The sequence below is a fragment of the Lithobates pipiens genome, unplaced genomic scaffold (genome assembly GCF_037356315.1).
Source record: "Lithobates pipiens isolate NorthernLeopardFrog02 unplaced genomic scaffold, aLitPip1_a1.2 Scaffold_19, whole genome shotgun sequence".
Classification (NCBI taxonomy): Eukaryota; Metazoa; Chordata; class Amphibia; order Anura; family Ranidae; genus Lithobates; species Lithobates pipiens.
The window spans coordinates 402464628-402478593 of NW_027507764.1; the positions used below are offsets into that span (position 1 = coordinate 402464628).

The window sequence follows — 13966 nt, forward strand, 5'->3', positions numbered from 1 at the left end:
GGTGCGAATCGCACAAAATTGATCACATCTGATGTACTGGTGGCCTATCTCGCTTCTTGTGACCCGAACAAGTCAGGAAAGTACAAATACCCCCCAAATGACCCCTTTTTGGAAAGTAGACATTCTAAGGTATTTAGTAAGAGGTATAGTGAGCTTTTTGATGTTGTCATTTTTTTCCCACAATTCTTTGCAAAATTAAGATTTTTCATTTATTTTTTTTTCTCCACAAAATTGTCATTGTAATAGGTTATTTCTCTCACGTGGCATGTGTATACCACAAATGACACCCCCCAAAAAATTCTGCTACTCCTCCTGAGTATTACAATACCACATGTGTGGGACTTTTTCACAGCCTGGCCACATAGAGAGGCCCAACATGCAGGTAGCGCCATCATGTGTTCTAGGAACATAAGTTACACATCTAACTTGTTGACTATTTATTACACTTTTGAAGCACCAGGACAATGACACGTGACACTGATGACAGATGGCACTGATACGTGGCAATGATGACAGGTGGCACTGATGACAGATGGCACTAATATGTGGCACTGATGACAGATGGCACTAATATGTGGCACTGATGACGCGTGGCACTTATACGTGGCACTGATGACACGTGGCACTAATACGTGGCACTGATGACACGTGGCACTGAAACGTGGCACCGATGACAGATGGCACTAATACGTGGCACTAATATGTGCCACCGATGACAGATGGCACTAATACATGGCACCGATGACGCGTGACACTGATGACAGATGGCACTGATAAGTGGCATTGATGACACGTGACACTGACAACAGATGGCACGTGACACTGACAGGTGGCACTGATGACAAATGGCACTGATACGTGGCACTGATGACAGATGGCACTATGTGGCACTGACGGCAGGTGGCACTGACGGCAGGTGGCACTGGGGGCAGGTGGCACTGGGGGCAGGTGGCACTGGGGGCAGGTGGCACTGGGGTGGATGGCACTGGGGGCAGGTAGCACTGGGGTGGATGGCACTGGGGGCAGGTAGCACTGGGGTGGATGGCACTAGGGGCAGGTAGCACTGGGGTGGATGGCACTAGGGGCAGGTAGCACTGGGGTGGATGGCACTGGGGGCAGGTAGCACTGGGGTGGATGGCACTGGGGGCAGGTAGCACTGGGGTGGATGGCACTGGGGCAGATAGCACTGCTGGGGGCGGATGGCACTGCTGGGGGCGGATGGCACTGCTGGGGGCGGATGGCACTGCTGGGGGCGGATGGCACTTTTTATTTCATTTTTTTAATTTTTTTTTTTTCCAGAATCAGAACGGCTGCCGCTGCAGCCGTTCATCTCTCCCCTCTCGCACTGTCTGTGCGAGGAAGGAGAGCGGCGCTGCGAGATGATCTCATATGTTTACATATGAGATCATCTCCCATTGGACACGCCGATCACGCTGTAAACGGCCGCTGTGATTGGCCGTTTACAGCGATCTGTGTTTGCCTGTCCCCGGGGGACACGGCGAACACAGAACTTCCGCGATGCGCGCCCGCGGCGGCGCGCATTGCGGAAGTAAACATCAGGCCGTCCAGGGACGACCGCCCGAACGAACGCGCCTGCTCTACGGCCGTAATTCGGCTATAGGGCGGGCGCGAGGAGGTTAAGAAGTGTGCGCCGCCCAGATGCACACAAACAAACACGTGCTTCCTGGAATACCAATATCAAACACGAGGTGATGTTACTGCGTTGCTCCGCCCTAAGCGTTTCGTAATACCTTACGTCGCCCAGGGCCACGTCACCTCCTTAATACATATCCTATCAAACCAAGTCTCGTTCTGGGTCTAATTTTATGTCCACTAGCACTATGAAAACTTATAAGGTAGAACCTTTCAACACCTGCTCTTCAGAAGCAGTAGTCTACCTCATTCAATGTCCATGTGGTTTACAATATATAGGGAGGACTAAAAGAGCACTTCGTGTTAGGCTAAACAAACATAATATCAGACGAGGTTTTGACAAACATCCTGTTTCAAGACATTATGACCAGATGCACAAAAGAGATCAATCAGGTACTCTGTAGGTATTGATGAGTATAAACCCCGTTGGAGGGGTGGGTCTCTGGTCAGGGAAATTTCCAAATTGGAAATGGCTTAGATCTATAGACTCAAAACATATGTTCCGTTTGGCCTTAACGTAGATACAGACGTTAATGCTTTTAACATTCATGATTTTGTCTGCACCTTTTGGGAGTGTACTGTTGTGCCCCAATTATTTAATACTTTTATTAATATTTTAATTCTCTGTTGTGGATTTTAGATGTTGACTAAGATCAATATGTGAGGGACTATGTATGGAGGATATTGTTGGATATTCACTCTACAAACTTCACTATGGTTATATATCTGAGTTTCAATCATTATATTGATGTTTGTAATTTTCTTTTTATAAAATTTATTTTTGTGGTTTCTTGTTCTGGGACTGCTTGCCATCTAGGAAGATGGACCATGTGAACAATACTTTTCAAAAGCTTGCAAATAATCTGTTTAGGCATGGAGTCGGACATTGTTTTTGGATCCAGAGATTTGTTGTCTCATGTGGTTGTCCAAAGCTAAAAAAAAGCTATTTTTCTTTTAGTATATATATTAAAAAAAAAAAAGGTATTGATTTTTTTACACCCCTTTGGGCTGTACACCAATAGCATCTTTGGCTGTGACAAGTTAATGTCCCAGATTGGGCTTTTGAGACGCTGCTGCATTTTATGAAGATGCAGTTTTCATAAATTATACATTTAATTTTACATTTATTTCAGTATCAATGTTGCCCCTATTAATATTTTTGAGAGAAAAATGTATTTTTGGGGGGGAAATCTTGTGCGCTGATTTGGTCAGCTCAAGGTTCATGTAGTACGATAATGGGGTCTAAGTTTATAAGTATCTTAATTCCTACTATTTGGACACGCTTTTGTTGAGTGTCCATAATAGTAAGATTTTTATATTCATATTTAATGGTTATGTTATCTTATTTTATTTTTGTTATCTGTCCCCGGTATGCTATTCAGGTTTACTTCCGGTATCATTAGACTAAGTGAGATCATGTTGGTCTGTGTGTACCATACAGCGATGCTTTCTAGCTCCATTTTTTAATTATCTAGTCCACATGGGCCATGGTAGGTTGTAATAGGCATGAATACATAGTTTTAGGCCCAGCTTTCAGTAGTCAGGATTATTATGCCTTGATGATCTCACGAGGTTTAAAAGGACCTTATGTTACACTCCCGTGACAGTCGCTGACCCAGAACAAGGCTTGGTTGGCGACCTCGCGATGATTTTAGGTTTTGGTTACACTTCCGTGATGGCCGCTGACCCAGAACGAGGCTTGCTTTGATAGGATATGTATAAAGGAGGTGACATTGCGCGCCGCCCGTGCCCTTGGACGACATAAGGTATTACAAAACGCGTAGGGCGGAGTGACGCGCTGACGTCACCTCGTGTTCGATATTGGTATTCCAGGAAGCACGGGTTTGCTTGTGTGCGTCCGGCCAGCGCACACTTAAGGCCTGATGTTATTCCATGTTTGTAAGTGCATTTTATAATTACATGATTAAAGTAAAGGTTTTACACTATTTGGAGCCTTCCTATCTTTTATATGCTATTGTATCGAGTGGAGAGTTCTGCACGGGAGGGGAGGAGTTGTGAAGGACTGAGCTAATTCTCTGTTGTGGAAGTTAAAAGATCAGAGGAATACCGTGTTTACATCTGTTGTGACCCTCTAACGGGGGGGGGGGGTCATGTCTTTCTGGTAAGGAGCCAATCTCTATATAGTTGGTGGTGGATATAACACGGCTCGCACGTTTGAAGAATCTCAATTGGATTTCAGAATTTTTCACTTCTACCATGGGTGGCTGGCTATTTACGTTGTTCACTATTTACATATATTTTTTGGAACTGTATTCTTATATTAATTGTGGGGACTATATATCTTCCATTGGTGACAATTAATGGTCTATTTAATTCTTCAAATTTTACTCGTTAGTGTATATGGGGCATCTATAAAGAAAAACATTTTTAAGCACAATTATTGCCTTCGGAGGTAGGGTTTGACAACACCAGGTGAGGGGTTTAGGACACTTGATTTTGTGCTATTTATGTGACTGCTGATAGAATTTGTATGTTGCACAAGCACAAGGTAAAATTTGTGATTCATTCGCATTTTCATATTTATAGGTTAGCGCAATTCACTATTTTCTCTATTCTTTTTTCTGTATAATTGGTATACAGCAGAGTTGCCGCTTCTTTTTAGAAATATTAATCCCGTAGCGCAGTTTGTTTTCCCTCTTTTTCTCCTTCAACCCAGATCAGTCTATATCCTATTGATAATGCAATATTCAAATAGTATTAACTACCTGGGCTTGTTCATTGCATTACATTTTGCATACAATGCTGTAATGTTCCCATGTAAAATTCAACAAACTAAACAAAAAAATAAATAAAAGTCTTACTGTGAAGGGCTGAGCAGTACTCAGCCCAACTACTTTGTTTTGGCAGCAGATGGGAAGTCTCCATACTGCAGCTGGAACACAGTGCTATACTTAGCTGACAGTGCATAGTTTATACACCCCATTGATAGGGGCCACATCTATTAGCAATGGAAATAGTTTGGGCCAGCTTGGTGAAAGTGAAAGGAAATGTGCAGTTTGGGTGTCTGCTATGTAAACAATGAGGTATAAAGAAATACTGCATTATCAGAGCAAAGTCTTACACCATACCACTGCCTCAGCTTTTTTTTTGCTTTAGGTTTATATATTAAAATTTGCAAAGCTGGTTTGTTATATATATATATATATATATATATATATATATATATTCACATACCTCTGTATTTGAGGTCAAACTTTCCTTGTGTTCTACTTGTCTACGTGAATTAGACTCTCTTTCCGATGTTCTCACATCAAATGTGGCCGATACAAGCTTCTGATCATCTGGTAAACATTCAAGGTCCTCTGCATTACAACATAAGAAATACACATTAAAAGTTTTGTTTTTAATAGGCAAGTCATAAACAGATTATTACAACATTATTTAAAGCAAATTAAACCTACCAAACTAGGGCTATCGCTATATTTCAAAATTTTCCAACATAAAGTTACAAATCCTGAGTGAATGAAAAGACCTGGCCTTTCAAAAGTGCGTCAGTGGATAAAGACATGGGACATGGTTAAAAATATTGTTAACAAATCTTTTAAGAAATGTGGTATAAACAATGCTTTGGATGGTAAAGAAGACAAGCCGATTTATGAAGACAGTAGCAGTCAAAGCAGCAGTGTTAACTTTGATTTTGAAGATGGCAGTGAAGATGAAGTTTCTTGGTTTCCCAGATGGCAGCGATTTCTGATTTTAAACTTTTGTAAAAACATACTGTAATAGCCAAGTTTGTTCTGTAAAACAGTTGCTTTTACTTTCATGTTATGTTATTTATCTTATAAGTGGTATAAATATTAATACAGTTCTACCCTTATTTTGCTTCAAAGTTCCTTATTTAAAAACAAAATTCCTGAAACTTCCCACTTAAAATGAAGGTGACTTATATGCCGATAAATACAGAATATATTTTCATGTGACAACACTGAAGAAATGACTCTTTGCTACAATGTAAAGTAGTGAATGAACAGCTTGTATAACCGTGTCAATTTGCTGTCCCCCTCAAAATAACTCAACACAGCCATTGATGTCTAAACCGCTAACAAAAGTAAACCCCTAGGTGAAAATGTTAAAATTGGGCCCAAAATGTCATTTTGTGTGGCCACTATTATTTTTGAGCACTGCCTTAATCCTCTTGGGCATGGAGTTCATAGGTTGCCACTGGAGTCCTCTTCCACGACGACATCACAGAGCTGGTGGATGTTAGAGACCTTGTACTCCTCCAGGTTCCATTTGAGAATGCCCCACAGATGCCCAATAGGGTTTAGGTCTGGAGACATGCTTAACCAGTCCATCACCTTTACCCTCAGCTTCTTTAATAAGGCAATGGTCTTCTTGGAGGTGTTTGGGGTCGTTATGTTGGAATACTGACCTGCGGCCCAGTCTCCGAGGGGAGGGGACCATGCTCTGCTGCAGTATGTAACAGTACATAAATAACTAGTGATCAGCGCAACTTCCTATATCTAAATAAAAATATAATAACTGACACTCCTAGAGAAAGATCAACTCCAACTCGCTCAGGGAAACTTGGGTTCCTGGTGATGCTGGACTCAGTTGGGAATTTCCAATGGTGTCAGCGACTTTCCAGGCTCCCGGTCGTATGATGGTTTCGATGTTAACAAATGTTATAGAAGGATAAAGAAAAAACCTCCCATAGCATAAAAACGTATAAACGAGATTTATTAAAGGCCAAAGTGGGTAATAAAAGCAATACTAGTGCAAACAGTGCATTGTAGACAACTTTGTAGGCACCTCTTACATCACTTCCGGTCGTTTGGTATATACGGCAACGCCCTAGTATTATACCGAGCGAACCAGAGTTGATCTTTCTCTAGGAGATCGTTTAACCACTTAAGGACAGCCGTATTGCTAATGTAAGTCATTACAATGGCACAGGCAGGCACAAGCACGTACGTGTACGTGCCTGCCTTCCAGCGGGTGGGGGGTCCGATCGGACCCCCTCCCGCTGGATACGGTGGTCCGTTTCCCTCCAGCAGCGATCCGTGATGAGGGGATGGCCGTTGGTTTCTGGCCACCCGCTCTCGATCGCTCCTGGCCAATGACGAACTTCCTCCGATTGTGTATTGTTTACATAGGAAGGAGGAAGTGATGTCATTCTCATCGGGGCGGTCTTTTTGACCGGACTACGAGGAGAAGACTAAAAGTAAGTGCACCAAAACACTACACTGACACATAGGTACACATAGGTACACAAACCCCCCCCCCCGATCCCCCCCCAGTCACAGTGTCACTGATTGCATTGATCATTTCTTTACTGATCAATGCATTCAGTGTCAGTTGTAAAAGTAAAAACTGTCAGGGCAGTTAGTGTTAGGTCCAGGGTAGCCCCCTATCACCCTCCAATAAAGATTTAACCCCCTGATTGCCCCTAGAGTTAACCCTTTCACCCCCTTTTGCCAGTGTCACTAAGTGATAATTTTTCTGATCGCTGCATCAGTGTCGCTAGGTAGCTAGTTATTTTTTTAGGTTCACCGCCAGGTTTTTATATCGCTAGGTACCCCGATATACTACCCAATAATGGTTTTAACATCCTGATTGCCCCTAGTTAACCCTTTCACCCCCTTTTGCCAGTGTCACTAAGCGATCATTTTTCTGATCGCTGCATCAGTGTCACTACTGTCGCTAGGTAGCTAGTTATTTTTTTAGGTTCACCGCCAGGTTTTTATAGCGCTAGGTACCCCGATATACTACCCAATAATGGTTTTAACCCCCTGATTGCCCCTAGTTAACCCTTTCACCAGCGATCACAGTATAAGTGTCACTGGTGACGCTGGTTAGCCAGTTAGTTATTTAGGTTCCCCGTCAGGTTTTTATATAGCGCCAGGGACCCCCATATACTACCTAATAAAAATTTGAACCCCCTGATTGCCCCTAGTTAACCCTTTCACCACTGATCACCGTATAAGTGTTACGGGTGACTCTGGTTAGTTTGCTTTTTATAGCATCAGGGCACCCACCATTTATTACCCAATAAAGGTTTAACCCCCTGATCACCTGGCGGGTGATCAATTAGGTTTTAGGGTCAGGGTCTGCGTCGCCCCAGGCAGCGCTAGGTTAGTGCCAGTACCGCTAACGCCCATGCGCAAAGCATACACCTCCCGTAGTGGTATAGAATCTGAACAGATCAATATCTGATCTGATCAGATCTATACTAGCGTCCCCAGCAGTTCAGGGTTCCAAAAAAACGCATTGTTAGCGGGATCAGCCCAGATACCTGCTAGCACCTGCATTTTGCCCCTCTGCCCAGCCCACCCAAGTGCAGTATCGATCGATCACTGTCACTTACAAAACACATAACTGCAGCGATCGCAGAGTCAGGCCTGATCCCTGCCATCGCTAACAGGTTTTTTGGTAGCATTTTATATTTAAATCCGGAAGGCAGTGCTTGGTTTTCGGGGTCCCGTACGTGGCTAGGCTCCCAAAAAGTCCCCCACATGTGGTATCCCCGTACTCGGGAGAAGCAGCAGAATTTATTTTGGGGTGTAATTTGACTTCTGCCCATAGCATGTGTGAGCAATATATCATTTAGTGACAACTTTGTGCAAAAAAAAAAAAAAAGTTTGTAATATTCCCGCAACTTTTGGCAAAATATAAAATATTCCATGGACTCAACATGCCTCTCAGTAAATAGCTTGGGGTGTCTACTTTCCAAAATTGGGTAATTTTGGGGGGTTTTGTGCTATTTTGGCATTTTATGGCCTTCGAAATTGTGATAGGTAGTGAGGAGTTAAATCAAAAATTTGCACCCTTAGAAATCCTGAAGGTTGTGATTGGTTTTCGGGGTGCCGTGCGCGACTAGACTCCCAAAAAGTCCCACACATGTGGTATTCCCATACTCGGGAGAAGTAGCGGAATATATTTTGGGGTGCAATTCCACATATAACCATGGCATGTGTGAGCAATATATCATTTAGTGATTTTTTTTTTTTTTTTGTCATTATTCAATCCCTTAGGACAAAAAAAATAAATATTCAATGGGCTCAACATACCCATCAGCAATTTCCTTGGGGTGTCTACTTTCCAAAATGGGGTCATTTGGGGGGGGGGGGGGGGTTTGTACTGCCCTGCCATTTTAGCACCTCAAGAAATGAGATAGGCCGTCAAATTAAAAGCTGTGTAAATTCCAGAAAATGTACTCTAGTTTGTAGACGCTATAACTTTTGCGCAAACCAAAAAATATACGCTTAGACATTTTTTTTACTAAAGACATGTGGTTGAATAAATTTTGCCCTCAATGTATGACTAAAATTTAGTTTATTCGATTTTTCTTATAACAAAAAGAAGAAAATATCTTTTTTTTTTTCAAAATTTTCGCTCTTTTTCCATTTATATCGCAAAAAAAAAAAAAAAAAATCGCAGAGGCAATCAAATACCATCAAAAGAAAGCTCTATTTGTGGGAAGAAAAGGACGCAAATTTCGTTTGGGTGCAATATTGCATGACCGCACAATTACCAGTTAAAGCAGCGCAGTGCGAAATTGGAAAAAGACCTCTGGTCCTTAAGGTGTTTATTGGTCCGGGGCTGAAGTGGTTAAGGCACTTTGCATGCGACAGTTATTTTTATTATATTTTTATTTAGATATAGGAAGTTGCGCTAATCACTATTTATACCCATTTTTTGTGCACTGTATACACTTAAGGTCCAGCAGCAGTTTTCATTATTTAAAATTATTTCTTAAGTTTATTTGTTCACATGGTAGCACGAGGTATCACACCATTTCTTTATATAACAGTAAGTTTGCATTAATGGTTCCCTCAGTGAACTGCAGCTCCACGCAGACCATGACACTCACCACAATGCTTGACCGTAGGCAAGATACACTTATCTCTGTACTCGTCAAGCGAGTGTGGCGGCATCCAGGTGAGACCATCTGAACCAAATAAGTTTTTCTTCCCATCAGACCACAGGACATGGTTACAATCTATTTCCTTAGTCTGCTTTTCTTTAGCAAACTGTTTGCGGCCTTTCTTGTGCATCATCTTTAGAAGAGGCTTCCTTCTGGGATGACAGCCATGCAAACCAATTTGATGCAGTGTGCGGCGTATGGTGTGAGCATTGACAGGCTGAACCACCCCCCCCCCCTTCAACCACTGCAGCAATGCTGGCAGCACTCATACCTCAATTTCCCAAAGACAATCTCTGGATAGAATGCTGAGCACGTGCACTCAACTTCTTTGGTCGACCATGGCAAAGCATGTTCTGAGTGGAACCTGTCCTGTTAAACCACTGTATGGTCTTGGCACCGTGCTGCAGTCTCAGTTTCAGGGTCCTCGCAATCTTCTTATAGCCTAGGTTATCGTAACGTAAAGCAGGTCTTCAGAGAGTTCTTTGTCACTAGGTGCCATGTTGAACTTCCAGTGACCAGTGTGAGTGAGCGAGAGCGTTAACACCAAAATTTAACACACCTGCACCCCATTCACACCTGAGAACTTGTAACACTAACAAGTCACAACACCGGGGAGGGAAAATGGCTAATTGGGTCTAATTTGGACATTTTAATTTAGGGATGTACTCACTTTTGTTGCCAGTGGTTTAGACATTAATGGCTGTGTGTTGAGTTAATTTGAGGGGGCAGCAAATTTACTCTGTTATATGTACACTGACTATACTGTAGCAAAGTGTAATTTTTCCAGTGAGGGGTGTACTCACTTGTGAGATACTTTTAAAAGTAATCACATTCTCTGTTCTCCATTGCATTAGAGCTGGGGGAGGAAAAACAGCAGTACACTGAGCTCCCCAGTAAAAGGCTATGCAGGGGGGGTGGGGGTGTCAGTACAAGTCTGATTATTGGATCATTGATATCCCACCATAACTGGGAAATGGACTATGCTTTGTTCTCCTACTTAGTGTGGTCAGTTTTTAATAACTGAGCAGAGGGACTGACGGGCATTTCACACAAAGGAAGCAATACAAAGAACAAAATACTTTTTCTTAAAAGTACAAGGTACAGCAGGCACAAATCAGGATTGGAACATAAAATGTTGGGTGTACATATTCTTCAAAAGGGACCTTACAGGAATAATCTCAGTCATGCTGTGTTGCTGCCAGTCTGTGCTGGCCATCTCCTTCCACAAGGACCTGAATTCTCTGTATGATTTTCATCTTCCCCTCTGCTGTTTACTTTAAACTTCTAAGGACTACATATTCTATGATATCGTTCTGCCAACAAGCAGAGATTGTTATACAGACTGTGGCATCCTCAGAACTCTCTTCTCATTGCATCTAACTCTGAAGCCAGGCTCTGGATTCTGTGACACAGCAGAGACTACTCAAGGGGCATAATGATTATGTGTCACAGAATTCAAGGAAGTAAATGTGGGGGATACCTAAGTGGTCATAAAGGCTGAAAATGTTCTTACCTTAGAAGATATAAAAAAAAAATAAAAAAAAACACACACCTCTGTGCTGTCCCCCTCCCCCACCCACAGCCCCCCAATACTCAACTGAGCCCCCTCCCAATCCAGAGATGTGCACGGGAGCCTCAGCTGTTCAAGGTCTCTCTCTCTCTCATCATTGGCAGAGACACAGCAGCCTGATCCATTGGCTCCCACTGTCAATCTCAACCAGTAGGCCATTGAAATGAGAGCAGGGCCGAGCCATGGCTCCATTTCTCTTATGGACGAATAGAGCAGGGCTCAGGAGCAAGTATGCACCATTGCACCTATTGCAAGTGGCTTGCTATTGAGCAGCATTGCACAGAGCAGGAAAGTATGACTTTTTTTTTTAAAGGTTTATTACTTTAAAAGAAGTTTCACTCAAAAATGGAACTTCCACTTTAAGGGAAGGGTTCCAGCTCCCACTTCCTCCCTGGGCTCCGGAAGATCACTTCTCCCCCTCCCTGTCAGCAATCGTCTGGGACATGTCACAGGTCCCAGATGATTGCCTGGCCAGTCACAGCATGCCTCGCGCATGCGCAGTGTGTGCCCAGCTGTGAAACCACAGCCGGGCACCCACAGCGACAATTTTGGCGGCACAGAGAGGAGGGGGAGACGAGCGGGGCTTCGATCCCCTGCATCGCTGGACCCTGGGATAGGTAAGTGTCAGATTATTAAAAGTCAGCAGCTGCAGTATTTGTAGCTGCTGCCTAAATTTTTTTTTGCGGCGGAACTCCACTTTACAAACATTTGGTAACCGGCCCATAGCCGAATGACGGCTACATGGCAGTTGCTTAACACTGGGAGGACGTACTATGACGTCCTCCCAGAATTCCACTCTCGTGCGCCCCATGGGGCGCACACTCGAGAACTTCCGTGACCACTGGGTCCTCTGGATCGCAGACGTTTACCACGTGATCACTACGTCAAATGACAGAGCGATCACATGTAAACAAACCAGCGTGATTTACGGTTCCTCCCTCGCCCATTGTGAGCGGAGAGGGTAGAGATCAGCGGCAGGATGGATGGATCTGTCACTGAGCAGCGCTGTGGGCCCTGCACATGCAGCCCACAGTGCTGCTCAGTGAATGATCCATCCGTACTCAGCCGTACCCAGCCATACCCAGCCATCACCATCCACGGCTCATCCATCCCCATTCATGCTCATCCCATGCCACTACAGTGCCTCACAAAAGTGTAATAGGTAGTCAAATTAGATTTGAAACTTATGTCCCTAGAACACCTGATGGTGCTCCCTGCATATTGGTCCTCTGTATGTGGCCACACTTTGGAAAAGTCTCACACATGTGGTATCGCAAAACTCAGGAGGAGTAGGAGACTATTTCTGGATGTCATTTTTGGTATGCACCTGTTCTGTGTTAGAAATATTGTGTAAATGGGCAACGTTGTGTAAAAAATAAAATTATAAATAAATAAAGCGTTCTCATTTTCTTTACACATTTTCCAAAAACTTGTAGAAAAAAAATGACATGTTCAAAAGACTCGATATGCCTCAGATTATACTTTGGGTTGTTTTCTTTCCAAAATTGGGTGATTTTTGGGGCGTTTCCATTGCTCTGGTTCTCTGGGGCCTTCAAAATTGTAAGAGGTAGTCGCACAGCTGACCGAGCTGACTTAGACCATGTGTTTTGGCTGTGTCCGCAGATTGTGGAGTTCTGGAAGGGTGTAACGCAGGTCTTACAGTCTGTACTTTCGGTGCCGATTCCGGTCACGGTCGCGACGTGTTTGCTCGGGCTGGTGGAGGAGTTGGCACCTCGAAAGGCGCAGAGGACTCCGATTTCTCTGGCGTTATTTTATGCACGTAAAGCTATCCTGTTATGCTGGAAGAAACCTGCACCTCCAACGATTTCCTACTGGAAGGGTTTAATTAATAAAGCTTTGCCGTTATACAAAGCCACTTATCTCAGTAGAGGGTGTCCTACTAAGTTTGAGAGGGTGTGGAGATGCTGGCTTGATGCTGCAGATACTGTGAATTAATTGCTAGGCGGGAGGTGCCCCCCTGAGGGGTGGGGGAGGGGCGGGCGGGTGCTGCTATATTTGGGGTGGTCTACATCTTCATTCTGGGTATTCCAATCATCAGTTACGGTATGAGTCATTTTTGTTGTATGGGAGATACGGTTGTGTTCTTAAATTGAGCTAAGAAGTTGAGCGGAGGGCTGCACAAGGAGGAGTTTTGTTGGGTGGAGGGTGGGGGTTTGGGGGTTTTGTTTTGGGGTCCCTTTTGTACGTTTGTATGTTATATGTGTGTTAAAACATCTTCAATAAACATACATTTTCAAAAAAAATTGTAAGAGGTAGTCAAGAAATTATATGTGTAATTTATGCTTCAAGAACACCTGATAGCGCTTCCTGCATGTTGGGCCTCTGTATGTGGCCACGCTATGTAAAAGTCTCACATGTGGTATCGTCATCGGAGAAGTAGTAGAATGTATTTTGGGGTGTAATTTGTGGTATGCATATGCTGTGTGTGAGAAATAACCTGCTAACATAACAATTTTGTGAAAAAAAGAAAAGAAAATCTTGATTTTGCAAAGAGTTGTGGGAAAAAAATGACAACTTCAAAAAACTCACAATGCCCCTTAATAAATACCTTGGAATGTCTACTTTCCAAAAAGGGGTCATTTGGGGGGTATTTGTACTTTCCTGGCTTGTTAGGGTCTCAAGAAATGAGATAGGCCATCAGTACTTAAGGTGTGATCAATTTTCAGAGATTGGCACCATAGCTTGTGGACTTTAAAACTTTCACAAAGACCAAATATACACCGATTTAGGTTATTTTTACCAAAGATATGTAGTGGTATAAATTTTGGCCAAAATATATGAAGAAAAATTACTAATTTGCAAAATTTTATAACAGAAAAGAAGAAAAATAATCT

The 13966-nt window shown here is 43.1% G+C and overlaps 1 protein-coding gene across 2 annotated transcripts in view; it reads right to left on the bottom strand.

The window, feature by feature from the left end:
* Positions 1–13966, bottom strand: part of CEP192 (centrosomal protein 192) — a 341693-nt gene that overhangs the window by 162006 nt on the left and 165721 nt on the right. For both annotated transcript variants that reach the window (XM_077492401.1, XM_077492400.1), the window contains exon 18: positions 4849–4976. In XM_077492401.1, coding sequence (XP_077348527.1) covers positions 4849–4976 — 128 coding nt within the window. The remainder of the gene's footprint in view (positions 1–4848; positions 4977–13966) is intronic.